General features: G+C 40.9%; 2 protein-coding genes across 3 annotated transcripts; one reads left to right on the forward strand and one right to left on the reverse strand.

Annotated features, from left to right (window-relative positions):
- Positions 1 to 16,326: 16,326 nt before the first annotated feature.
- Positions 16,327 to 23,038, forward strand: LOC148419878 (serine/threonine-protein phosphatase 2A 55 kDa regulatory subunit B delta isoform). Of its 2 annotated transcripts, none has more exons than XM_088420765.1 (10): positions 16,327 to 16,598; positions 16,798 to 16,872; positions 18,952 to 19,049; positions 19,122 to 19,287; positions 19,366 to 19,478; positions 19,810 to 19,987; positions 20,085 to 20,249; positions 20,330 to 20,499; positions 20,665 to 20,756; positions 21,358 to 23,038. In XM_088420765.1, the coding sequence occupies exons 1-10, from the start codon at positions 16,535 to 16,537 to the stop codon at positions 21,635 to 21,637; spliced, it is 1,401 nt and encodes a 466-aa protein (XP_088276891.1). In that variant the 5' UTR covers positions 16,327 to 16,534; the 3' UTR covers positions 21,638 to 23,038. The 2 variants fall into 2 exon arrangements, with proteins under 2 accessions (XP_088276891.1, XP_088276892.1); XM_088420766.1 differs by having other exon boundaries at positions 16,328 to 16,541.
- A 46-nt stretch (positions 23,039 to 23,084) lies between these two features.
- bnip4 (BCL2 interacting protein 4) lies at positions 23,085 to 27,245 on the reverse strand. The gene is made up of 6 exons (XM_088420770.1): positions 27,055 to 27,245; positions 26,675 to 26,852; positions 26,534 to 26,591; positions 25,671 to 25,777; positions 25,090 to 25,239; positions 23,085 to 23,464 (listed from the first exon to the last, which is right to left on the reverse strand). Exons 1-6 carry the CDS (start codon positions 27,095 to 27,097, stop codon positions 23,422 to 23,424), a joined length of 579 nt encoding a protein of 192 aa, XP_088276896.1. The 5' UTR covers positions 27,098 to 27,245; the 3' UTR covers positions 23,085 to 23,421.
- Between the last annotated feature and the right edge of the window lie 752 nt (positions 27,246 to 27,997).

The following is a 27,997-nucleotide window of genomic DNA, read 5'->3' on the forward strand; positions in this document are numbered from 1 at the left end:
CACGAACTGTCTTGCATGCTCCTCGGTCCGAGCAGTTCGCTTCATTAGTGCTGAAAAGGAGGATGAGGAGGAGTCGAAGGAGGAGGAGGAGGAGGAGGTGGGCCGCCTGCTCCATCCTGAGCAATCTATCTAGCCGGTGCTGAGGGTTAATAGCTGCTGCCAAAGATAAGTGAATTATAAGCTGTTGCTTTCACCTCCGCGCAAATCTATTGCCAAATTGAGCTTCTTTTTTTTTTTTTGCGCCGCACGCTAAAAATCGCAAAAAATTGACGACAATATTTCCAAGTCACTTATTAAGAAGTTAACCTTGCCTTTGAGATGCGTTTCTTTTTTTTTTCAAAAGGCAAATCCTCTTTAGAGATCAGATACTGTTGACTGGAGAGGAGCCGCCGCCACACACACGCGCGAACACACACACACACACACACACACACACGCGCACACAATGTGCCGGCGTCTTTTTAAAGCGCATTTGACAGCAAATGCAGCTGTCCCCAGCTCGTTGTGGACATATTAGCGGTGGAAATGAATGCAAATCTGTGTGCTGCAGCCATCTGGACGTGCAGAGACGCAAAGAGGGGCGTCAGCTGAGCCCCCTTTTGCTATGGTGGTCTTCACATGCAAAATCTAAAAATCAAAAGTGGAATTATTGGCGGTTTTTTTTTTTATTTGGTGAGGGAGGTGAAGATACGCAAAAAAATACGTCGCGAGTGTCTCCCACACTCTTGTTTTATTGACCTCCGCTGATATCAAATCAAACTCCCAATGAGAGTTTCCGGTGTGTGTGTGTGTGTGTTGAATTTACGGGGCGATGTCTCCCCCAAATTTGCATGTAAATGGCCGACATCAGCCTCCACGCGTGCCAGGGGCCAGCGGGCCTCCCAGATGTCACGGCAAAGTCAATCAGCCGGCCGCTGCCCAGCTGGCCGCGCGGCCACGCGCTTCCCGACGTTGCGCGTGCACGCGCCATCGCGAAATTAGGATTATCATTTTAAAAAAAATGGTGGAGGCACTTTGAATTTCAGGAGATCACCTGCATTGCGACTTTTTTTTATTCTTATTTTGTGCAGGCAGCCCGGGCTTGCTTTATTAAAGGGATCTTTTGTCGATTAATTATTAATTACATGCACGCCCACAGTGCCTTGCAAATTCTTAATGATTAGCTAAGCAGCCCACGCAGCAACCTACATTTTTTTTTCTTGCGCTGGAAACTATATTTTTATTATTGATTTTTTTTATGGTTAGCTGTTTGAGTGGAAAGTATTTCTGTATTGATTTTTTTTTTATATAATGATTGTTTCTTTCATTAAAACATTCTGTCATTGATTATTAGACATTTTCTAGCATATTTGAAACATTCATGATTAATGATTTTTTTTCACTTGTTTCTTTCGCCATAAAAAATAATTGCTTTTAATTATTTCCCCGTGTTTTAGCTAAAACACATCTAAATAGAATTATAATAACTGACAATTATCAGTTTAATATTTGCGCGGGTTCGTGATGAATTTATTTCATAAAAAGTATTTTAATTCTAACATTTGCATTCATATCTATATGATCATTTCCCCGTTACTTTGATGAAAATATCAACTTTATCATTTTCATTGAGATATAATCTTCTTCTTCTTTCACTCTAATAATGTTTTCCCCCCAAAACACATTTTCATAATAATTACGTTCGTGCGTTTGTTTCACCACAAACACATTTTATTACAAATAATAATTTTCTCGTGACTATAAAACACATTTTTTGTTCATTAAAATAAATGCGTTCACATTTAGCTCACAATTAAAATGAAAGCATCCTCATTCCACACGCACATTACCAGGAAACATAAAAAGGACAAATTATGGATTATTTTTGTCTTTTTTTTAAGGATGGTAAAATGTATTCTAGCCATGAGGAGTGATGAGATCGATTTTTGTCGAGCTGATAGACGGACAGCGCCCCTCTTTGGCAACACTCATTTTTTCTTTTTTTTTTTTCCTCCCACTTCCGCGGGGAGCCAAAATCTCCACGTGGATTTTTATTTTATTTTTATGTGCAAGAAAAAAAAACCCGACCAATTCTGACGCCGATTATACTTATTTACATTATTATGTTATTGTTATTACACATTTGCAAATCTTTGTTTTGTTATGCGTGAGAATGAATGAAAAGTCCTAATTATGCTTTGTGAGGCCAACACGCTTGGGGAATAATAATAATCATATTAATATAAAAATAATAATAATTATTATAAATAATATTCTGTGGTGACGTCACATTTAGTGAGCAATTTAACTGTGTGCACTGGTGAGTTGTGTCAAGGGCATCAATGTGTGTGTGCGTGTGCATTTGCATTCCCATTCTGCTGTGGAAATGATGAGAGACTTTTTTTTTTTTTTTTTTTTTTTAACCCGCGTGCGCTTTCGAGCCTTGCGGCGCAGTCTGTGGGCGAATTACATTTTAAAAGAAGGCGAGAGAAATTAAATAAGAAACCGAGACCACTTCAGGGCTATTAACATCTAAAATATCCCCTGGAAATTTCCACCGAAATACACATGACCGAAAAAGAAAAAAAAAAAAATATATACCCAGGGTGCCATCACTCTCAGGCAGACCCCTCCCTCCTCACCCCCCCCCCCCCCCCCTTTTTCTTTCGCACCCCACCCCTCCAATCCAATCGTGGCGGTGTCCATCACGGCTTTGTGGAGCTATCCGGGACTGATTTAAATAAAAGTTGGGCGAGTTTCTTGAGTGGTGTCAAATAGGGAGAAGGCAATAAAATGTGATTATTCAGCCATAAGTGGAAACATATTAAGTTGAAGGCCAAACGAAGACTTTCAAAAAGGTCATATCTGAGATCTCATCAGCGGGTGGGCGGGGCTGGGGTCACGTGTCTATCGGACGTGATCATAAACATTTTGCATGGACCATAAAACTGCATATTTTTTGGAACAGGAAAATAAACTTCCATCCCATCATGCAAAAATATTGCAATTTAGAATCATAACGTTACATCAGAGAAACTGAGGTCAGAAGGTCATTTAAGGCCAAAACTATCGATTTTGTTCAGTGCGCGAGAAGAGGTGACCACTGTGAGTGGATAAATAAATAAAATAAATATTTTTTTCTCACTGCAACTGATAAGAGAGTCAATTATCTGAGGCTTTACTTGACAGAATGCAGTATGTTAAAACAATTTCAACCTTTTGCAAAATATATTTTTCAGCCAACTAACCAGAACAAAGCTTTTTTTGGTTTGAAAAAAAAAAAAAAGCTCTAAAGCATCTTTTTTTTTGTAACCCTGGAACGACATTTGTAATAGTCTCTCCAAGCAGATTTTATTTAGCAACTGTAAAAAAATAGACTGCATAAATCATCTTAATGCAAATTTATCCTTATAAAACATCACAAAATTAAGCCATACAATATCTTTGCAAAACCGTCAATAGAATGCGATTAATCGATAAGTTCTTTCATCTTCTAGTTCATTTGCTCTCAATTAGAAAAGTAAGAAGTAGTATTTCCATCAAAGCATTAAAAAAATAATTAAATTGGATTTGCTGAGAGGTAATTCACATGTACCCCCAGGGGTACTCCCACTACCATTTGAGGACTGCTGACTTAGGCAACTATGCTACTGTACTGTAAAACACACACACACACATCCACAAGTATTTTTTTTTAGACTAAAACCATCATTTTAGTTGAAATACTGCATAAATTCTTGACATTTATGGCAACAATGATACTTAGCACAATAAAGTTGTTTGCTCCAAAACAATTTTAGTTGTGAAATACAAGAAATATCATTTTCATAACAGCAGTATTCAAAATACATTGCTGAATTGAGCATCTTAACATGTTACTGAAATCGGAATGAACTTGAAACATCCTGAACATTTAGCGAACTCCATTTTGACTCTTATCGTGTATTTTGTTTTGGTTTTGAATGCCAGTCCATCCCACCGCTTTGTTTCTCTCTTATATTCTTGTCCTAACATGTAAGAATTCATCATTTCATCACGATCCATCATTAACAGCAATGTGCCACTAATGAACCCGCCTCCTCCTGCGCGCCCGCGCCAGTGTGTGTGTGTGTTTTCGAGCAATGCGGCGCGACTTTTTGCACTCTGCCGGCATCTGCGCAAAACGCCGAGGTGCGTTGCTATTAACAGAAATGTTAATTGTGATGTCACGGGAGCAGGAGTCAAAGTGAGAAGCTCAGATGAGGAAGAGCAAGTGAACGCTAAAAATAATCCAGCTGCACAAAATGATCCCACGTTAGTGGCGAGGGACCTTTTTTTTTTTCCGAGAGGTGGAAAAAGAGGAAGTCAATGAATTGGAAAGCTTCTTTTTTTTTTTGTCTTTGTTTCAGCGGGCCTTGTTTTCCCCCGCAAATTGTATAATGCAGCTCTTTGTTCTACACGCCACATGAATAGCTTGTCCTGAGCGAGCGCACACACAAAAACACACACAGACCAAGTGATCATCTTAAAAAAAAAAAAAAAAAAGCAACGCCCTGGTGCTCACTTGGCCTAGTTTCCAGTGGGAAGGGGCGCGCTATCCGGGGAGGGGCGGCGGCGGGGAGCGCGGAGGATGTTCACGCACTCTGGGAAAGCGAGCGAGAGTGATGCGAGTCAACATCGACAACCTTCTTCCCCGAAAGCTTCCTGTCCTCGTTTCACGACGGGGTTCTTTTCGTAATCGAAATTTCAATGCCATTGACGAAGATAGACGTACGATTTTTGGAATAAGTTTTGCTTTTGCGCCATCTTGTGGCATCTTGGTGCCAAGCGCATTAAAACAAGACAACTGCCACTTTGTCAGGCCTTTAAAATAAAAAATATGGGTACGGCGCAATAGGGAGGGACCACTTGATGAAAACACAAATTTTACAGGGGAAAGAGAAAAGGTCACAACCACGGGGACCCATTGTGTCCGATGTCGGAGACAGTGGAGCATGTTGTCTCGCTGTCACGCTAATTTCGATGAAATACAGTATAAAACTGAATATTTTGCTGTGAAAGTTTGTAACAGGGGTTCTGCAAGTGGCAGCAAATCTATTTTGATGCTTTGTGAGGCTTTGACAGGTATAATAGCTTTCTTTTCAAATTAAGAGCAAATTGATTGTATCATGGAGCAACTACTAGCTCAAATGTGTTGCAGTGACTCCTTTGCAAAGTGTAGTCAGCACTTTCAGCGATTAAAAAAAAGTTGATATATTCTCCATGATGAACTTGATGGCTAAATTATTTTTCCAAGTCCAATAAATAATTTTTAAAACTCATTTTCCACTTTCTTTAAACTGAAAATGACATAGCCTGCTCAGGGCTCATGAGAGCGACCAATCAAAGCTCACATATTAGTCATGTGACATTCATAAGCTAAGCCTTTAGCCCACGTTATGTCATTTTCAATCAACATCGAGTGAAAAATGTATTTTTCATCCTTTTGCAGTATTTTGAGAATTTTATTCTCGCAGTACTTTAGCCAGTAGGTGGCACACTCATGGTAGTGTGGTAACTATGTTGCTCTGCCATTTTTAACGTCAGCATCTACTGTAGGTGAAATTTCAGCTCCCTGGTGCATCTTTCAATGATGAATTGGACAAATTACTACACAAGGGTTAAATGCATTCATTAAGCATGAAAATTAATTTAGTCTTCAAATTGATTATAGATAAAAATAATAGTTTCGCCTGCTGAAAATGGTTAAATAAGTGGACCATCCCTTGATGCATTTTTTTTCACCGAGGTTAAGAAAAAATATTTCACAGGAAATGAAATAAAATGTAGCGCCATCTACTGGACAAACCCGAAATCTTACAGCGGTCGCTTTGCAGCGGATGTAAAATAAATTTCCCCCAAGCTGTAAGGCGGTGAAAAATTTCGCCAACACAGCGGTGAAATCCTATTTACAGCGGAAGCCACGATTATAAAACAACGGTATGGAAAAGTGAAACCGCGCAAACCTCCTAACCTCAAAACGTCAGCGGCGTCCTAAAAGCGTCGACCGACCCCCTTGTATTCTTGTTTGACTTTGCAATTGAGAATCCTACAGAAGCTTAACGCCCGAGCTAAAAAGGCGGCCAAACTCCGGCGCGGGATTTCGCTTGTCAATTCCTGTTGGATTTGAGCAGCATTAGGACGCTCGGCGCGCGCCATCTGCTCTGCCTGTTGATCGATCGCCCCTCGGTTCTGCGCCCGCGCTCGTTCGGGCTTTCAGGTGGCCGCTCGGGTTACACGGCACCGGGTGGCGCGAGGGGGCGGGGCCGGGAGGGGAGGGGCGAGAAAGCGGGCGCTCTGGAGTTTTTGCCGGACAGATTTCGGGCGAGGAGCGTCTTGATAATCTGGGGCTTGGTGTACAGCGCCTAACCAAATGTCGACATCTGCGAGGGTGCGCGCGAGGAAAAGCTCCACGGAGGAAGGGGGATCATCATCTTAGCTCCCCTCACCTTCAAGCGGGCCCGTCGGGCTTTAAAAGGCAGATGAAGAAATCCTAACGTAAACACGGCGAGTCCGGTTTGCGCCGCCTGCGCGACACCGAGGCGAAGGGGCAACCTTGGCGGCTTGACTTTTTCGTCGCCCCCGGATGTAAACATTCGCGCGCGACGTACGTTAATGGCGTCCGACTTTTTCTCCCGAGGGTGACTTTCACGGTCGCGTGCAGAAAACAATCCATCGAGTGTATGGGCATGCTCAGCAAAGCCGTAAGGTGGTCTAAAATTTATATAAATTCAATGAAAAAATATATATAACTCTATAATATTGCACTTAAAAAAACTTACAAGTAAATAGAATGTAAAGAATTAAACCTTTTCAGCCTCACAATGAAGCCGTCGCAACTCCTTACGTGCATGACTTGGCCACCGGGGGCAGTATAATAGAGTCATGCAGGTACGAAGAAAGAAGAGTTTCACAACTATCGAAAGTGATTTTTGTGGGCCAAGGATTCGCTTCCTGTGAAGTTGCGGCTAGTAATCAAGTGAATTCAAGTCCACGCCACTATCAAGTGCTTGAATAAAACGTAAAATAAGAAAACATCGGAACGTCAGATGGCGTCTGGAAAATCTCGGAAATCAGGTGACTTGTATCCAAAGGTGCCTCTGTATTGATTTTTTTTTTTTTTTTTGAAAACCAACAAAAAAGCAATATGAGTACTTGGCAATTGTTTACTTTCGAATACAGTACACTAAGCGGATCCCAATCCGATATTGATATCGGATATCAGTCTGATACCTGGAAAAAAAAATCGCAGATATCAGTCTGATACCGGGAAAAAAAATCAGTCTGGAATCAAAAATGTTTAGATTAGCTATGTACTAAGTAAAGTTCTATTATTTTTTAGCATTTCAAAAACTATTCATTGTTTTTATTCACAAATTTTAAGAGTAAAATTTGATGTAGAGTCAAATTAGAGTAAAACCATCCAAACAAATCATGTCCCAAAAGTCTTATCAGTCAAGTCACTCATATCTCATTGATTTTTCTTTATGAAAATCAAGATGAGGCCTGGATAAAACCACGATTAGTAATTGATCATTTTGGATTACAGTTGCCAAGGCATGTCCTGATTTGATATTGATATTGGATATCGTTTCAATACTAACCAAAAATTAGTATCCATATAAATGAGTCTGTACTTAAAAAAATCTGTACTGAAATAAAGTTGAAGTGTTGTTTATCATTTCTAAAAGTATGAATCGTTTTTATTCCTTTCATGAGGGTTATTTCTCTGCACATTCTGACGTTTGAGGTTGAATTTATGGAACGCATTAATGTTGGAATAAATGGGTCATATTTTCTTTTAACTGCTGTCGCTGCCTATTTGAATTGTGTCACGTCAAGCCTCTTCTAACGTTTCACACGCAAAGTAAAAAGATGTGTCATTCCTGCTGATATCTAATTGATATCGGTGTCAGACTTTAATATTGATATATCAGAAGTGAAATACTGTACTTTCATCGGGACACCCCAACAGAAAATCTATCATCGGTTTTCTAATTTGTTTTGCTTTTTGTTTATTTCGGGTGTCATTCCACTCCCAGCCACTAGGTGGCGCCACGTTGTCACATTTAACATTTGAAGAGAATTCACTTTGATTTTGCTGAAGACAATCTTATGGAATCCTTCGTTACGCTCTAGATTTATTTATATTAGCGATGCTTGTATTATTTTAAAAGTTTTGTTTAAATACCTCGCAAAACGGTGTCACAAACGCTACAGAAACGTATATAAGTATTTCTATATTTCAGATTGGACTTATTGCAGGGTGGTCTGGAATGTAACCCTTTGCGACGGAGCCCGCACTAATGTTTTACTTGGTCTTTTGCTCCACGGCGCGTGTGAAAGTGACTTTGACTCTCCTGAGGAAAAGTTTGAGCATCTGTTCCGCCGTGTAGTCTTTGTGGAGAAATGAAATATTGAACCGATTGAGTGCGGCATGAATGTTTCACCGGCACGCCGCCGATGCCGATTATACGGGGAGCGGCACTTTAACACGCACGAGCCGACATGTTGTTGTTGCCTTTAAGTGCGGCAGATTAGCGGGCCGCAAAGCGTTCCGTTCAGTTTAGCGGCGACATGCTCCTCTAACGACAGCAACGAAAACACGTACGCGCGACGGAAATACACACTCGAGTGTTTGTGGTCATCGTCGGGGGTCGGGGAATTAATTGTTAAAATCAGACGTTAAAATTGGAGGCTTTAAGGACGGTTTAATTTGGGGACTAATTTGAGGTTAGCTTTTAGAAGGATTTCTTTCTAAATCGAAATCGTAGAAACTAGCCCGCCGGTGAATTAGGACAATAACTTACAAAAAGTAATTATTTGAAAATTGACGCATTCCTGGGCTTACTTACGAGAAGTAATTAGGAGAAACATGAGTAATTTGAGGTCGGCGCTTTGAAGAATTACTTTCAAAAGCTAAATAGCGGAAACCGGCCAACTTGTAAGTCAGATAGCTTACAAAAAGTAATTCAGAGAAAACTGACAAATTTCGGGGGGTTACTAACACAAGTACGCAATTTAAAGCAAAATACTTTTGGGTTTATTTACAAAAAAATCATTAGCTAGTGTTAAGTAGGATTTGCTACACAAGTGGAAACTAAATTGTGGGTTAGCAGGCTGTTGACTGCTAGCAAGTTAGCTTACAAAAAGCAGTTAATACAATGACAGTTTGTGTTGGATTAATTACAAAAAGTAATTAGAAGAAATTACTAAATTATGGGTTACTGAAAAAGTAAGGAATGCAAGCCTGACTATTTTGGGTTTAGTATTTAGTAGACTTAAAAATCGCAGAAATTCATCAACTTGTATTCGTTAGCAGGCTAGCTTTTAAAATTTCAGTGGACTGTCAACTTTTGGAGGTTACTTACAAAAAGACATTTGTAAACAAAAAGGTTCATTTTGGGTTACAAAAAGGTTCATTTTGGGTTACCGAAAAAGTAATAAGTAATACCATGATAAATTTCAGGTTGGTATTTCGTAGGGTAGAAACTTACCAATTTGTGTTAGCAGGCTAGCTCGCAGAATGCAATTTAGTCGAAAACTGTCCGCTTTGTGTTGTTAAATGGATTCCTTTGGATGCAAATTCTTAATTAATTAGTCTAATGTTGAAAAATAATCAAGTTCGATCTGTTTCCCACGTCGTCGGCCCGGTTCTGCCGAACGCTAACCGCGCCGGCTTCGGGCGCTCACGTTTGCTCCCGATATCTCGATTGTCGGTCGTTAGCGTTAGGCCGTCATCGCCGAGATGATAAAACGGTGTCGTGAGTAGCCTTTTGTGCGCCACGCTAGGAGAGTTCCGTCGCTAAAAGGGAGGGACAAAAGCCAGAAGGCGCCACGGGTATAAGGTTCCGCCCGGCGACAATGGGCAAAGTTTCAACTTGCAGCGCGATGGGTGTAACGTTAACTGGGATGGCCCGGATCAAAGCCGGCCGAACAAAGTGGGTGGAAATGCCGCGGGAGAGCGTCTGCGCTCCCCGCGAAGGACGGCTACAGACCCCCGGTTGCCCATCCGGGCTAATTAGCGACGCTCTGTTTTTTTTTTTGTGTGTGTATTTTTTTGGTTAAAGGCCAGGCCCCCGATTTCGACATTAGCAAGCGAAAAGCCGGGCGTCTTAACGAGAAATCCGACAAAGGCTGATTAATTCACAGCCGCCGCAAAGGCGCTCAATTTTGTATCGCATGTGAAACATTCATCGGGCCTCTCGCCGTCTTTGGGAGCGGAATTATTCAGTGGCGCCGGTTGAAATGAGAAGGGCGGCCTTGGAAATGTGCGAGGCTTACGGCGAGCCATCAGGTGAGCGGGCGTACAATGCCGACGTGTAACCTTTACACTGCGCTTGAACCCGCGCATACAAGTGTTATGAAAGGTCCCTGTGGCGCCGCACTCTTCTCACATGGATTTGACGACTTGCCACTTTATTAGCTGCAAATCCCCCCCTTACGTGTTCTGTACAGGGATTGGGGAGGGGTACGTTATGAGCCGGGATTCTCATTGTCTTCTGGAGTTATTAGAAGGAAGAGTGTGCAGCACCCCCCCCATCCAGCAAACGGCACCCCGGGAGAATAGGCCGATTGTTTGAAGGCGAGCTACAAGTGCAATTTAACCCATCTTATTTACAATGTGATCGTTTTACAAGGACATGCTTTCTGCAAAGAATCCGCGTCTAATATTTCTCCTCAGTGTGATTCATTGATTTTTTTTTTCTTCCCCTTTCTCCTTCTCCAGAATATATTTGATGTGATGTCCAAATAAGCCTGTAGACAAAGGAAAAAAAAAAAAGTCGAGCTGAAGAAAAGCTTAGTAGATTGGCAGCAACAAAAACACAATGAAACGAAATGTTAAATCAAGCGTGATTGAAAAGGAGCTGTGTGATTTTTTTTTTTTTAACCGGAAACTAGTTGGTGGCCTTCACTTGTGTCATCACATCTTGCAAAAAAAAAGGCTTTCACTGTTGATTTATAATAAGTGCCATACTGCCATCTAGTGGACATATTAGTACACTGTACGTAAAAGATGCCCGTCACACAGTTGATGCGACAAAAAAAGGCATTTGACGTACTCAATATAATTCACTAATTATTACTTTAAAAATTACTATTCTTCTAATTAGGTGGTTAAATATGAATAAAGTATCATCTGCAAGTTTACCATTCATCACATATTAATCAAATATATTGTTATTAAACATAATTAAAGTATGCAGATCGCTACAGATGCGTTTTGTTACATAAGCAGCTTACAGTTTTACTTTGACTAACCAATCAGAGGACAGAAAAAAAATATAACATTTTCAAAGTTACCTGAGAGGACACTTTTTAAATCAAATTTTGATGGCCACAAACTCACGGCGCAGAAATCTCAAGCATCTATGTGTGTGTTGTGTTAGAGTAAGATTTGATTTAACTAAAATATAAGTCACAGAAATAGTAAATACGAAGTTTGCCTAAACAGTTTCTAAACTTGTATTAAAGATGAAATGCAAATGTATTGAACGAAAGGTTAGGCGGTATTATTGAGCTATCTTTTTTGTCCCTCTAGAGGGAGCCAATGAGAAATTCATTTTCTCTTTTCATACTAGTAAATGGATCGGACCATAAAAATAGACACTCAAGTTTTTAGACATTAATATAAGTAAAGGAGTAGATGGACCTTAAGCAATATGTTTTTTTCAATAAAAATATTCAATATATACAAGACATTTTAACATTATGAATGAGAAAACAAAAACAAAAATCAAACTTCTTGTGTAATGCAACCAGCTAGCGGCTAACATTAGCATTTGCCTCCAACTTTGTGTATCTGCATTATTTGCAATTTGCTACTTGCGTTTTTAGCTATTTTTAGGTTGATAGTATAAAAAAAAAATGTGTTTATTGGAAATCCATGGTGGGGACAATGAATGCTGTTGAAATGCCGAGAGTAACTTTATTTAGACAGTTTAAAATAATCACTGGATTTATAAAATGTATTTAATAACTTATTTAACCCAATGTACATAATATAAAATAACATAGACGGAAAATAATAACCGATTGTCCAAATTCTCGCACTATATGCTGGCAGCGCACATTGACTATTCATCACACTTTCTGCATGAAATGGCGTGGCTCCGCTTTCAAATAAATGCACCTGGTTTTGACGATGTTCGGGGTTTTAACACCAGAGCGAGAAGAAAATTCAAGAAAAAAAAAAATAAAAGAGCCGGCACGAAGGGTGGAAGCAGCGGCGCGTCCTCCACGTCTGACCTCCGGTGTTCCACGCATGCAAATCATATCAAGGACCTGAAGCTTTCTCATGTGCCGGGCCTCCTGGCTTCCAACTCGCCAAGGTGGACGGATGCTATAGAGACAACACAGCCAAAATAATCTGGAAAAGAAAAAAAAAACACAGCGTACTGAATAATTAATTGTGTTTGTCTTTTACTGGTTTGTGTGCGTTTGTGTGTTTGTGTGTGTGCCTGGACATTGCTTCATGCCCCTGAGCGCAGCAATGGTTAGTTTTAAAAACTGTCTGATGGACCAAACATGGGGGAGGGTTTGTGTGTGTGTGTTTGTGGGGGGGGGTGCAAGGTGCTCTGTGAGGTGTGTGTGTGTGTGTGTGTTAAAAGTCAAGCAACAACATAAGAGGAGCAGTGTTTGAGTTTCACGGGTTACTTCGTATATTCATTACAAAAGATAAGTAAAACACTATTTAAATGTCATTACTGTATATCTTCATTCTGAATGGGCGAGTACCAATATCAGGTATCAGTATAAGGGCGATACCAACGTTTTTTCAAGGTATCGGGTGTTTTTGAAGGATGCTGATACCAGTCACTGATACTCAAGGGAAAAACTAATCAGACATTTTGGGGTGTGTTAATCTCACATGTCTGATATTATCACTTTTTTTTCCCACCATCTGGTGTTTAAAATAAATACATTAATTAAAAAAAAAATGCTAATAATTTAAAAAAAATGTGTGCTGAAATAAACTTGAAATATTTTTTACTGCAAAGAGTACATTTAGTTTTGATTTAAATTTTTATAAGTATCGGCAAGACCTCTTAAAAATTGGCATTGAACATCTGATTTTTTTTTAATATATATTTTTTTTCTTGGTATTTTTGGAGGGAGGTTGAAACAGATTACTGCCTTAATCTGTTTAAGGCCTAAAGGCCTGCCTGTCTGCAAAGCCTATAACAGATATTTAGTTGAGTAACACTTTTCAATTTTTTTTTTTTATTTTTCTAATGAGCTGTTGAGCCACTTTTTAAAAAAGTAAAATTACATAATTGTCCATCTTTGTCTGACTTAGTGGCAGTAAACACACACACACACACGGGTTGGTTTGTTTGTTATGTTTGATTTTAACAAATAAATACACAATATACTCTATGTTGAGATGTGTGAAAGCTGCCTGATTGGCATTTTTTTCAGTATCACGGTGACACCAGCCTTATTTCAAGGTATCGGGTACTTTTAAAGGATGCTGATACCATCCACCGATACTCAATTGAAAAACAAATCTGACGTTTGGGGGTGTCCTAATTTAATATCAAAAAGGGTGAATCCCCAAGAGTTAAGTACTTGTACTGGTATCGTATGGAAAAAGTAGTATCGAATCTCCGTAGTCTTAGAGCTATTTCTTTAAAAAATAGTCAAAACTGAGCTACTTGTGGGTTTGTAAGAGCGCTAGTTTTGATTTTAACAAACAAATACACACTATAGTACACGTTGAGATGTGTGAAGGGTGCCCGAATGGCTTTTTAAACCCAGCACAAAAAAAATAAAGACAAACAATAGGTGTGTTGTGTGTGAGAGATGCTTTCAAAAAGAAAAGGGGGGGGGGGGGGAAAGTCAATACACCTTCATTTTGCCGGCACTGGTAATGAGCCATATTTTGCTGGGAAAATGGCGTCTTCTCCGGAGGCGGCGTGTCTGCTGAATGTGGCCCTGATCCCGGATGAAACAGAAGGCTCAGCAATCAATCTCTCCAGGTTGCCCACAGCCAGAGAAAGCAGCTGCACCACATGTTCGCCCGGCACCACAGCCACACGTTAACATACGGCCCAGCGCGGGAAGCGTCCACAAGCAGCCTCTAGCTGTCTTATAATGAATTCCCGCCGGGATCGGGAACTATCAGAGTCGGCCGGTGTTACTGGAGGCTCGGAATAAAGTCAACACCTCTCCTTATACCTGATCAAGCTGCGGCGCCGCGGCCGCTCGGCGAGCGAAGCGCTCGCACTCGCCGTGCGGGCTGAACTTTGGAGGAAAGTGAGGACCGAAATCCAATAGACGCGGCAATTAGCAAAGCTTTCGCAAACGGGCCGTCAGTCGAGGTTGCGCTTTTCCTCGCGCTGATTGGACGGTTTTCCGTTTTTGGAAAAAGGCGATTTTGAACGTTTGTTGTTTCGTACAAGTGCTAAAAATCGCAAATCCGGGAAGTTCTCGTGATGTTGGGCTGCACGGTTTCCGTTTTTCTTCCCCGGTCCTGAAAACCAAAGAGTTCTTCCATCCATACTCGAATTAAAGTATCTGCATGAAGATTAACTACGAGGGCCGGTATATTTAGCATTTTCACTCATCTTTCGTGGCCAACGGAATATTGTGTACTATATCTATGTAAATATGGGTGGTAACATGAAAGGAGATTTCCATTCCTTACTTTGAATTGCATGTAGGTAATACCTATGTTGTATGTGTGGAAACGCTGCCATCCAATGGAGACGGTTGTCACTACAGTCACTACAATTGGCTTATATTAGTTAAGCATTGGTCAAGCTCCCCTCCATAAAAAACATTTGACAAGAATTTTACTATTTATGATTGTTATTACTATTTTAAAAGACGAGAATTCTCATCCACGCCACTGAATGAGTTAAAAGCTAATGCTGTGTAATGTGCTAATAGCCTCGCTAGCATCAATGTTAACATGCTAGCGTTTCAACAGTGATTTATTCTAGAATAATGTGACATGCTAACATCGGAATCTGCCTGGAAACAACACTGACTAATCAAAAGTTAAGTGCTTTGAATGTCTTCTAAGATTTACTCATTTTGGTTAAGCAGCTGGACTCAAAACTGCCACTTGAAAACCCTAAAAAAATGTTGGACAAAAAAACGAAAAACACTTTCAGCATTCCTTATTTATGTGTTTGTCTATAAATTATTTACAGGGTGTGTAAGTTATCGGCACTGGAAAATTTAAACTGATACGTACAATGGTCAGATGAGTTGTTGTATATTTATAATTATGAATGAAAACTATTCATATTTATAGCACTAATAACACACTTTTGCAATAAAACACAATGTCTATTTTCTCATTGCTTTATGTATTTAACCTTTTCCCCTCTCTTCTGGTCGCATTGCTTGTTCTTTTCATTATAAATTAATTTGTAAATATCGTGAATTATTTCATTTTACTACAGTGGCGTCCTGTCAATAATGTGTCACCGTGTGCATTTTATTTTTTTGCAATGTCGTCATTTTGACACTAGGTGGTGCACGTTCACCATGGAATAGAAATGCTTGCGAGGTGTTATGTTTATGTACAGTACAGTATTTTATGTAACTTCTGAAGTACAATCAATAAACTCCCAGGGAACTAACTAGTCCCGAACAATTATATTGATTTTTTTTAAGTTATTCATTTATTTCAGCAATACAAACGTATATCACTGTGTAAGTATATGGTCGTTTACAATTTTTTATAAAGTTAGAAAAATGTACAATAAAATAGGATAGCTCACTCTTGTGGCATACAAGTCGGTCACGAAAATGTAAAATGTGAAATGAAATGACACCAGTGGCTAATTGAGGCATATGATTCTGCAAGTTTGTCATTTTTCCACTAGGTGGTGCTCATTGACCCGTGAAATAAAAATGCAAAGTTTCCCATTCTATGAAATGAATGTCTTCAAACAGAAAATCAATTAACTTCGCTCAGGAAATGTAATTTTAAACAATACTTGGCGCATTTTAAAAACTATTTTTAATGCAGTATTCACATGTACCTTGGCGACATTCTTTTTTATTTTTTAACTCAAGAAAAATGTAGCTGTTTGAACGACTTTCCTTTTATTTATTTTTTAACTCGAGAAAAATGTGGCTATTATGGAAATCTTAATGTAGTTTTGTTTGTTGTAAAATAAGCAACACCTTTTAGAACAGATGAGTTATTTGTGTTCTCTCGGTTTTGAAGTAGGTGTACCGGCTATCGTAAAATATCTGTTTGAAAAAAAAAAGCCTAATAATAACATGTTTATTCCAAACTAGCTAACTTCGATTAACGATGCCGGAGCAGGATGGAGCGCGCGCGCGGTGGCGTGCGTACATGACGTCACCGCTCCATGTCCCATGCGCCATTTTGAAAAGGGGGAGAGGAGGAAAAAAAAAAAATCACGGATAATTTGTGTGGTCTTGACAGATCGTGAAGCCCCGGCGTTTCTCAGCCATCGTGGATGTTCACCGTTAACTCCGAGCGAGCCGCGCGCGTCGTTTTGGGCTTCGGACGCGCCGTGTACAGCAAAAATCGCTGCTAAATGAAGCAATGGCGGGTGAGCGACTTTATAGGAAAGACGGGGAGGAAAAGGATCCACCACCTCGCTTAGCTCGTGCGTGCGTGTGTATTATTTGTGTGTATGTGTGTGTGAGAGATGGCCCCGAGTGTCTGCAAGTTAGCCGGCTAAGCTAGCTAGCGTGCTAGTTGTCAAAACTGTGTCTCTGTCAAGTCATTTTTCAGCAAAACGCAAAAATCTGTTGTGACAAAACTGACACTTCTTCCTTTCTCTCTTTTTTTTTTTTACCTTCCAGGGGTTGCAGGTGGAAATGATTTTCAGTGGTGTTTCTCCCAAGTGAAAGGAGCGATAGATGAAGATGTTGCGGAAGGTATGTGGCTAACGTTGGCGCGGCTAGGCTAAGCTAGGATGGAGGAGAGCAAGTCGCTCTTTTTGCACGCAGGTGGGGGTTAGTTAGAGGGCGCCGCCGGTATGGCCGAGGCCCGGCTGCGGTGGCCGAATGGTGTGCGTTTGTGGATTTGTGTGTGGGGCGTGCCGTTTGGCTTGAAACGAAAACGTTACAGTGTCTGCGGCTAGTTAGCAGGATGCTAGGAGGTGGCTAGGCTATTAAAGGGGGAGCGCCTGTGCACGTGACGTCATTGCGCTGCGCCCATAAATTATCGTGCGATATCACGCCCGAGTTCATTCATTCATTTTATGGATAAACCATAGCGATAGAATAAAGGTCGCAATCTACCGGCTTTATACTTTTAACAGAGGCCAAAAAAGGCGATTCAAGATGTATAAAGGGAATAACATACAAAGATGAAAACATCAATAGAAGCAAAACAATTTGAATGCAGCATATACATGTGTAATAAGTAAATAATAAGATGTTGCGTTCATGTGGCAATTTAGGATAAACCTAAAACGCAATATAATTATATACAGTGGAAAATGGGACTTCCCATGATCCTTTTAATGCACATCCAATAGATACTGTAGGTAATATATTAATCCCATGAGGGGAAGTAGATACAGTATTGACAGCAATACAATTACAGTACCTCCAAATAGGAGCAATTGTGAAAGAAACCCAGCATTTGAACAAATAATAAATACTGTACGTTTTAGGGAAAAAAAAATGTAATGGATGTATTGATTGTTAATGTAATGGAATGCTGAGTTGAGCATATCAATAACTATTTTATCAGTAACAGGACAACATGTTCATGTCTTCCTGAGAGCCACCCTATTCATTTGTGTCCACTGTAGTGGATTTCTTTTTTTTTTTTTTGTCAGTATCGTACTACACACTCTCGCTACGCAATTACAATGAGTCATAGTGTGTTCAATAGAGGACATTCTTGTCTTTCCAATTATGTCTCATGCGTTTGGGAGGAGCGCAATTAACAGCAGTGAACACAAATAAATAGGCTGGGTCCCAGAAGGATATAATAGTATAAAATAATAATACGAAAACAGCTTTTGAGTGGGACTCAAGGAAAAATAAACATTAAGTATAAATGTAATCAACCATTCGTTACTTCTGGCACTACATGGCAACATGCTTTTTTTTTTTAATCAAATTGCATTTCTACTTTGTATAAAAAGCAAAACGTGGATAGTCTTGGGGCGTCAGTGATCGGGTCAATAATTTCCATGAGCTATTTTCTTTGGTTCCTCTGTGGGTGTTCACACGAGTAGCCAACCGTAATTTGTTTGTGACTCTCCCGTTAAGCTGTCTTTTGCTCCCGCAGGTCTAACGATTCATCAAAAGTACCTCCATGTTACATTTCTCTTGGTTGTCGAGTGACAATAGGTGATCACGTAGGTTAATTGTCACTTTCTGCTTTCTAGTGAACGAGCGCCTAATTGTTCTGCATTACATTCATAATATGCCGCTGACATGGATAGATGAAGAAAAATATTAAGGGTGGGAATCTTGTATTTTAAAAGTACTACTGGTGTCGGTATTTGGTATCTTTCGGCGACTACTCTTGTTGAACTCTGGTACTGGTAGCGGTTTTCAAAACAGTGGTATCAAAGCTTAAGATACATTTGAAATGAGTGTAATTTTAAGCTTCCATTCATGTGTACAGTAAGCTTGTTTTTAAAACATGCCCCGCAGTCTGCGGCCGTGGTTGTTGTCCTCATCTGTCATTCGATCTGGCTCTCGACCTTACCGAAGAGCGTGAGATTTTTAATTCGAGGAAATGTCGACGGAGCGGTTCTACAAATCGTTTTGACGCCCGAGCCATTATAAACACCGAACGTTTCCTACCACGTTTGCAGGTGCTTAGTCACGTTTACATATCATCATGTACAGAATAAAATGCAAATGATGTATTTGTCAGTTTATGCTTGACGCGCTGTTTTTGTTGTGACGAAAGGAATTACTACAGCATGCTAGTGTGGCTGAATGCAGATATTTTTACCCATCATCACAGCTTGTTGTTTCTATTTTTAGCCGACATAATCTCCACGGTTGAATTCAACTATTCCGGAGAGCTGCTCGCCACGGGGGACAAGGGCGGCAGGGTAGTGATTTTTCAGCACGAGCAGGAGGTATTTAAATTTCAACCGTTGTTATTTTTGCATTTTCCGTCCGATAATCGTCGTTTCTCTTTTGCTTGACAGTCTAAAAATCGTCCACACCTGCGTGGCGAGTACAACGTTTATAGCACTTTTCAGAGTCACGAGCCGGAATTTGACTACTTGAAAAGTTTAGAAATCGAGGAGAAAATCAATAAAATTAGATGGCTACCGCAACAGAACGCCGCTCACTTTCTACTTTCGACAAACGGTAGGTGACTTTACAGAACCTTTTTTTCCCTGTGCCAAGCGCCGTCTCGTCCATTTATTCTTTTGAACTTTTGATCAGATAAAACTATCAAATTGTGGAAAATAAGCGAACGAGACAAGCGAGCGGAAGGCTACAACCTGAAATATGAAGATGGCCGACTCATAGACCCCTTTAGAATCACCTCGTTACGGGTAAGTCCGTTTCCAGCATCCCCTCTGCGTTTTTGATTTCGTCATATTAGTGCTGTCAAGGTCATGTGATTATTTTCCTTTTCAAATACAAAACAAATCTGACGTCAAAATGCACTGTTCTTTTTTCACGAAGCTTTTTATGAAACCTCGAGAGTAAAACAATGTAAATATCTGTAAATATTTAGCAGAGTTCAGCTGTCACAGGAAGTAGAACTATGTTAACTGAGTTTTTTAATGCTTTATAAAATTGTAATTTCCTGAATGTCTATATTCCTTTTTTTTTTTTTTTTTCAACTGAGCTTGCCTAACTGCTGTCGTGGCCGCCTTGCAGGTACCGGTGCTAATGCCGATGGATCTCATGGTAGAAGCCAGCCCGCGGAGGATCTTCGCAAACGCGCACACCTATCACATTAATTCCATTTCTGTAAATAGTGACCATGAAACGTACCTCTCTGCAGATGACCTAAGAATAAATTTATGGCACTTGGAAATCACAGACAGAAGTTTTAGTATCCTTTCAAAGCGGTTTGCTTTCGCCGAGCAAAAGCCCCGTTGCAAATCTTCCGCGGTTGCCCGTTGTCGCCTTTAACCCCGCCCCCCTCCTAGATATTGTAGACATCAAGCCGGCTAATATGGAGGAGCTGACAGAAGTCATCACGGCGGCGGAGTGCCATCCCCATCAATGCAATGTATTCGTGTACAGCAGTAGCAAAGGCACCATCCGGCTGTGCGACATGCGAGCGGCGGCGCTTTGCGACCGCCACTCCAAGTGTGAGTCCGCATCATCTCCGTCTCCCGTCCGTGTATTCCTCTCTTTATTTATCGACGTCCGTTTGACGACCGATCTGCAGTCTTCGAGGAGCCCGAGGATCCGAGCAGCCGCTCCTTCTTCTCCGAGATCATCTCGTCCATCTCAGATGTGAAGTTCAGTCACAGCGGGCGCTACATGATGACACGTGACTACCTCTCTGTCAAAGTTTGGGACCTCAACATGGAGAACCGGCCAGTGGAGACGTATCAGGTACAGCCAAGGCCTCGAAATGTCCTCGCAGAAATTTTGTTTGTCGGAAGCCAAAATTAATGATGTTTTTACTGTTGTGCCAGCTGGTGAAATTTTGATGAGAGGGTTTATTCATCGGATGTTAACCATGAGTAATTTGAACCACGGTTTTGATTTCCGCCTCAGGTCCATGAATACCTTCGCAGCAAACTGTGCTCTCTGTACGAAAACGACTGCATCTTTGACAAGTTTGAGTGCTGCTGGAATGGCAGTGACAGGTATGTAGTCAGTTCTGTCATTGACCGTCACATATTCTCATATTTATCAGGACGCTTTATGCTTAATATTTTTCTTGTGTACAAATATTTATCCGTAATTATTATCTTTGAGAAAAGGTCCGACACTTTATATTGATTATTTACTGCGGAAAAATATGTAAGGTATTTCTTTTTGAAAACTGATTTCTTGTGATTCGAAAGAGGACACTTTAGCTTGGTTGTTTTTATTTTAAAAATGAAGTTTGAAAGGGTCTAAAGCACAGGTGTGGAACTCCAGTCCTGGAGGGCCGGTATCCTCCATGTTTTGAAACCTTTTCCCTCCAAAACACCTGATTCAAATGACTGGGATCATTTTAAAGCTCTTGCAGAGCTTGCTAATGAGCTAATCATTTGAATCAGGTGTGTTGGGGAAAGAAAACTGGAAAACATGCAGGATGCCGGCCCTCGAGGACTGGAGTTCCACACCTATGGTCTAAAGGTTAATAAATCAAAAAAGAAGGTCGATAACCTCTGATCCGAACAACTGCTCCCACTTATTAAGAGCGAGTGGTTTTATGGGCAAGATTCCGCCACTTTGAGCATGCTCTCGCTTCTCCGATAGCGCCATCATGACGGGCTCCTACAACAACTTCTTCCGAATGTTCGACCGCAACACCCGGCGGGACATCACGCTGGAGGCGTCCCGGGAGAGCAGCAAGCCGCGGGCCACGCTCAAGCCGCGCAAGGTGTCGACGGGCGGCAAGCGCAAGAAGGACGAGATCAGCGTGGACAGCCTGGACTTCAACAAGAAGATCCTGCACACGGCCTGGCACCCCAAAGAGAACGTCATCGCCGTGGCCGCCACCAACAACTTGTACATTTTCCAGGACAAGATCAACTAGAAGAACGGGACGGGCTTTTTGGGCGTCCTTGTTGTAGATCAGCCTAATACGTGTCTATCCGTATAAGAACAAAAAAAAAAAAACGGCCTTGTCGTCCTCCCGGTGAAGAATTTTCGAAAGCACGTGTCTACTTTGTTGGAGGCTGACCCATTGTAGGTCTGTTTTATTTTGAATCTAAGCTAAGGTTGTTTTTTTTTTTTTTTTTTGTTTTGTTTTGTTTTTTTGCCTTTTTGGCATCAGGGCAATCACCACGCCCCGCCCCCCTGCCCTCCAGCGACCCGGAAAGCGCGAGCAGGGTCCGACGGAGGTCAAACTCTTCAACGTCGATGTTTGTGTTGACATTTTTAACCTTCGTTTCAACCGATTTAAAAGGCGCAGACAACCCTTCAAGAAGTGACATCGTACCGCCATTTTGCAAGTGTTCCGAGCCCCAAAAAGCGGATTAACGGCCGGTTTGGGGGGAGGAAAGAAAAAAAAAAAAAAGCCAAACTGTAACATTCCCTCCCTCTCGTTGGCCGCATATCTGCTGGTGGAAGTGGCCGTCAATCTGGAAAGATAACTTCTTTTTTTTTCTCCCCACCCAATTCACAAACTTACCCCCCCCCCCCCCCCCAATCAATACAGTGACCTGATTTCACTAACTGTATCTACTCAAGTACACCTTGTCATCCACATAATAAAAAGAAACTAAAACGACAGATGTGTTTTTAAATTTAGAAGTATGTATTATATTGCTTTGCATGTTTTTATGTTGTAGAGAGGCGGAACATGTCCAGTCGCACCACTGTCGATTTTTTTTTTTCCTTTTTTTTTCCCAAGCAAAACTTGTTATTGAACTACTATTTTGGGGCTACCGGTTCCGCATCCACTGTTGGACACAATTAATAATGTGCGTGAGAGAGAGAGAGAGTCGGTATGAGTGTGTGTTCAAATAACTTGATTTTAAAGGTTTTTTTTGTTTGTTTGTTTGTTTTTAAGTGGGCTGGTAAAGCACACGGCACAAGACGGACAAAGGGAATCTGCAGCCTTAATTCCGACTTCTTATGAGTGACAGCTACAAGTTACCCTCCCTCCCGCAACCTCATGTGCATTATTTGTTAATTCCCATTTTTTTTAGCGTGATCTCATCATACGCCGCTGCTACATGTAGCTGTCTAAGAATACACATTTACAGGTCGGTGATAAAGAGTGCCTCCCAATTTTCACAGTATTGACAGCCGTCATCCGTGTCGTTACCAATTCGGGAAGTTCCTCCAAAAACGTCACCCAACTGACGTGAAGGCTACGAGTACGTTCGGACAAAACACGCATTGTCTCTGTCCGTTGATTCCTAACATGGTGGCAATGTATTCACTTGTTTATTATTTTGACCAAAGTTCAATAAAATTTTAATTGTGTTCATCTTTTGGGGGATTTTTTTTTTTCCCACACAACTCACAGAGCGACATGTGTTTTCGATTTTTATTGAACGTCAAGGACGGAATTTGTACAATTTCACAGCACGATTTGTAGTGAAGTAATCACAGTACAACTAATGATCCCCTGGATACAAATAACAGTAATATGCAATTTAACAACTGATCAAGTGATTCAAAGCAGTGACGTACGACAGACCAGTTCCTAAAACGCGCAGATCTTGAAGGAAGCAGCAGAAAACCGGGACGGGTCTGACGAGTCCAAGAGGCGCCGTCGTTTCAGTCGTGTGGCCCACGGAGCCGCCTGATTTTTCACATTCTCATTTTAAGGCATGCCGAAGTCTCCCCAAGGTCCGAATGCAACACTTCTCAGAAGGTGCTGTGGGAGGTCAGACGCTTCCCGATGTAGATCCTAAAAATCAGATGACCACATCAATTGTATGTCTAAAAATTGAAAATCTATTTCAAACACAAACAGGGTGAAGTAAGGTACACAGGATTATCGCAGCCAAGTAGACTATTAAAATAAATTCAATTTGAAATAAGACCGCCCCCAAAAACTGGACCTAAAAAGTCTGCAGACACCTGGAAAATGTTACAGTCCAGTGAAACGAAGTTTGAGCTTTTTGGCTGAATTTCCTTCAAATATTGAGGTCAAAATACCAAACTGTTGTGATTATAAGACTGGCTGATTCTGAACATAATCCTTGAAACCGTAACCCTATTTTTTTAACCTTATTTAAGGTTATTTTTTTACATTATTTTCTAGCTAGTGTAATACACTATTTCCGACGCAAGGTGGCGCTTGTACCCCGATTATGGTAGCTCAAGTAATTAGTGGCAGGTGTGTAGTGTAAACGGAAGTGGCTTTGTTTTATGATCGTGTTTCGTTGTTTAGATTTGGAATTAAAAGAAAGCGAAAGTGATTTACGCTGCTGCGCATTGGGTCCACGGGACGTCGCTGGATTTTTGTTTCGTTTGAGTTGGATTGGATTTTGAGATTGGGACACTGCTAGCTAGCGGCTAGCTAGCCACCGCAACGTAACGTTTTTTGGGACAAGAGTCACGCACTTTTGGATCAGAGGTACTTTTTTTTCCCTATTATGCCATATGACTATTAATGGTCCATTAAAAATTGTGTGCAAACATTTAGAAAAAAAAATCAGTTGCAGCGTTTAAGATTGTGTTTGTATTTTTCAGTCTTTGTATGCCGTTGAAATGTTGTTTTCCCTCGCTACATCGCGGTTCGGTTTCTTTGTTTGTTTGTTTGTTTGTTTTTTACGACTATACGTAATTGCAGATTTCCATTTATGGCCATAATTTTCCTGTTGCAGGTATACGTCACTATTTGTCTTGCAATTTCATTCTTTAGATGAGACAAGTAAAAAAATAGCCATTTTATTTTAGAAAGACATTACTCTCTACCACATGAGTTTTCATTTATGACCATATTTATTTTGCGGGTTCATCTTGCTATTTTTCTTGATGTGTTGCTCCTCGGTTTGACCAAAAGTATTAGCTTTGTGTATTTTTTGAGAAACGAACAAAAAATGGAACAAAACTAATTATAATAATAAAGTTCAATCTCCACTTCATAGGTTTCACTTGCTGCTCGTATTTTGGGGACGGCAACCCCCACAATAAACAAAGGAAGACTAAATTTAAATCACATTCCTTTGTTATTTTTCTAAATATAAATGTAAATACGGAAATTATGTTGCTCTTCTAGCATAAACAAAACAAAAATAAATATGTTAGATGCCAGAACCAGTCAAAAGTTTGGAAATGGCTTCATGCTCTATTTTCTTTTGCTACCAACTTCATGATGTGGATATTGCTTGATTTCTAGAGTAGCATGTGAATTTGAAGTGTTTCCAAACTTTTGACTGGTACTCTACTGGAAATGTTGAAACCCTAAGACAAGAATCAACATGACTTTTCGGATTTTCACGCCATCAGAGTTTCTTTTGAAGTGAAGTCAACATTTGCGCAATATTCCAAATGAACGAGCAGCTCGCGTAATGCACCAAGTCTTACCCGAGGCCGACGGCGAGTATGTGCGAGATGATGAGGGAGGGCAGGAAGAGCCGCAGGAAGTCGGGCGACAGGACGCCGCCCTCCTTCATGACGCTGGTGTTGCGCATGCTGAGCGGAGTGTTGCGCTTGGGGTGCTTGAGCAGGAACTCCCTGCCGACAAGCACATCAAACTTTCATTGCCGCTGCCAGGTGGCCCGTCTAAGGTCACGGCGGCGGGAAATTAGGACACGTTTTTTTCCCATTGAGCGGTTCGTTGTGTTTGTAAACAATAAATGCCACATGGTTGTTCATGAGGCAGAAAAGCAAGAGATCAGTCATGAAGCAAACCGAAAAGAATAAATTAAAAATAAATTGGGTGCATACGTGTCCAAACTACGGTCCAGGGGCCATTTGTGGCCCGTCATCCATTTTTCAACAGCCCGCTAGATATTTTAAAAATGGCAATAGCATTATTATCTCTAAAATTATCTATAAAATTGTTCAAACTGAATCCTTCTGATATCCTTCAGTTTTAAATCAAAGATTGTGTGCCCAATGGTGAAACCACACTGAGTGTAATTACGTAAAAAGCTGAAGCGTACTTTGGCGGATTGTTCTCGGGTCGACTGGACCAGTCCCAGATCCAGTCTGCGTTTTTCTTCATCATGAGCTCCACTTCCTGTCTTCTTTCTTGCAGGTCCTCATCAGACTTGAACATAAATGCATTACGGGTTTCGTCAGAGTAGATTAAGTGTTAAAAAAATAAATAACGTAGGATACACACATTCCCAGTAATGAAGTTATTTAATGTACAAATGGTTAGCTTAGCTTCATCTACTACCATTTTGTTGTTTCTTTTATTTTCTGGCAGTTTGGATGTGGCCCCATGCTGCCTGTCACAAGTCGTACTACAACAGAATGTATACTGAGTTTTAGGTACATTGTCCCCTAATATCTTTGATATCCATCTTAACTCTTTCAGTGCCAAGCGTTATCAGAAAAGGAAACCTCTAGAGGGCCAGTATTTTTTGCATTTTCACTCACTTTTCAAGGCCAACAGAATATTTTGTGCTACGTCTATGTAAATATGGGTGCTGCCATTGAAAAAATGACTTCCATTCTTCAGTTACATTTGCATGTAGCTAACAGCTGTGTTGTAAATTTGGCACCCAATGGTCAGATATCACTACAGTGCCCAATTAGCTTATATTAGGTAGCGTATGACCAGAATTGTATGATTTATTATCGTTATTACTATTTTAAAAGACTGGAATTCTCGTCCATGGAACTGAATGAGTTCAGGTTCATGTGCATGCTTTGTTTATAGAGCACTACTCACTGCATCACAACTTCACTAGCGTTCGTCTTTAAACTAAGAGCACCATCTTACACTAGTGACAGTTTAGATATGTGTGCACCCCGCATGACGTAAAATCAAGACAGAACATCATACTCCATCCAGTACCTGCAAGCTGCTTCCACCAGAGCCTCTGCACACAAGTGGGGTCAATGCCCTGCGTGGACTGCAGTCAAAAGGGGGGCAAAGGGTCAGTGTGACCAGTATCCACATTTCCCAACCATTTAGTTCCCCTTTCGGTCAACAGACCTGTTGCACTGAGAGCTTCCGCCTGAGCTGTTCCTGCCAGACTCGTGCTGGGCGTCCAGCAGCATGTTTTCCAGGTCATCCTGCTGATTGGACGTGGGCATGACGAGCTCCTGGCTTCCGTGGCGACTGTTGCTTTGTGAGGCCGCGGCCCCGCTAAAGTGGTACTCCACCCACGAACCTGGGGGGGGAGGGGATGCAAAGTTTACACAGAAAAGCTAGTGATGTAGATATGTATTTTGTGAAAAATATTGGGTGGTGATTCAAGGGTAATAGCATCCTTTCCTCGCAGATTCGTCCCATTCACATTAAACGAAAAAATATATTTTTTTGTATGCTAGCTGGCCCATTTCCCAACAAAAGCTGCCATTTAAAGACAATACCTTGCAAACTCTCCTCCGAAGACGCGTCTTTTGATATCGACATGGCGCCGCTTAGCTTCCGTCTTCCTTTCAAGTGTGGAACTAAGTGTTATCGAGGCAATTTGTCGAATCTGTGGCGAAATATGCACCGATTTCCGAGCAGCTGGAGCTCAGTGAGAGCGACGCACAATAACAATGACGCAATCAAGTGTTTACCTCGACGCTGATTGGCGGAGGCGAGGGCGCGCGCAGTGCGTAATACACATACGTCTCGCCTGCTCCGGCTTGAATGCGCATGCGCGACCGCTCTCGTGGGTATACGACCGTCTTTATTGCGTACGCGAAATGTCACAAGCCGGAGTTTGATCACGCACCGTGACATTTGAGCCATACATCACAAATAGGATGTTGCAACGGATTACGTCGAGAGGAATGTTGTTGGTCAAGGAAAGGAGGTAGTGCTGCAAATTCGCCTGCAGAGGGCAGCATACTTTACAGTTTGCGCTGTTGAGGTCCCACACAAAATGTCAAAATATATTACGTATTCACCTCCCTTTTTATACCATGTTTAGGGAAGTAAAATCGGGACAATTATCTGTTTAAACAAACAAATAAAATCTAATATAATGGTGAAATGTGACGTGTATCAAGTAACTCAAGCGATTCATGTCATTTTTGTTAACGTTATAGGCGTCTTCCCATGTTTTGTAAATAGAAAACAAAAAACAGATCATTCTGAAAAGATTTTGAAAATTTAGGGAAAAAAAATGTTTTGCATGACCGTAATCACTCAGACTAAATCAAGGTTTTCTTTTTTCATTTTTGTGATTGTGGCATTGTCACGTTTTACAGTAGAATAGTGGTAAATCTTTCAAACGTAATTTGCGAATGAAATTTGAGAACACGTGTATTATGTAACGCAGTCAAGCAAGTGATTAATTTCCCATGTTTGCAAACATGACTG

Source organism: Hippichthys cyanospilos, chromosome 8 (genome assembly GCF_059441005.1).
Source record: "Hippichthys cyanospilos isolate Australia breed blue-spotted pipefish chromosome 8, RoL_Hcya_1.0, whole genome shotgun sequence".
NCBI classification, from domain to species: Eukaryota; Metazoa; Chordata; class Actinopteri; order Syngnathiformes; family Syngnathidae; genus Hippichthys; species Hippichthys cyanospilos.

Coding starts and splice junctions, on each gene's coding strand:
- LOC148419878 (XM_088420765.1), top strand. CDS start 16,535: ATGGCGGGTGAGCGACTTTATAGGAAAGACGGGGAGGAAAAGGATCCA. Junction 16,599..16,797: donor TCCACCACCTCGCTTAGCTC/GTGCGTGCGTGT, acceptor TTTACCTTCCAG/GGGTTGCAGGTGGAAATGAT. Junction 16,873..18,951: donor AGATGAAGATGTTGCGGAAG/GTATGTGGCTAA, acceptor TTCTATTTTTAG/CCGACATAATCTCCACGGTT.
- bnip4 (XM_088420770.1), bottom strand. CDS start 27,097: ATGTCGATATCAAAAGACGCGTCTTCGGAGGAGAGTTTGCAAG. Junction 26,592..26,674: donor GGAAGCTCTCAGTGCAACAG/GTCTGTTGACCG, acceptor TTTTGACTGCAG/TCCACGCAGGGCATTGACCC. Junction 25,240..25,670: donor CCCGAGAACAATCCGCCAAA/GTACGCTTCAGC, acceptor GCTTGTCGGCAG/GGAGTTCCTGCTCAAGCACC.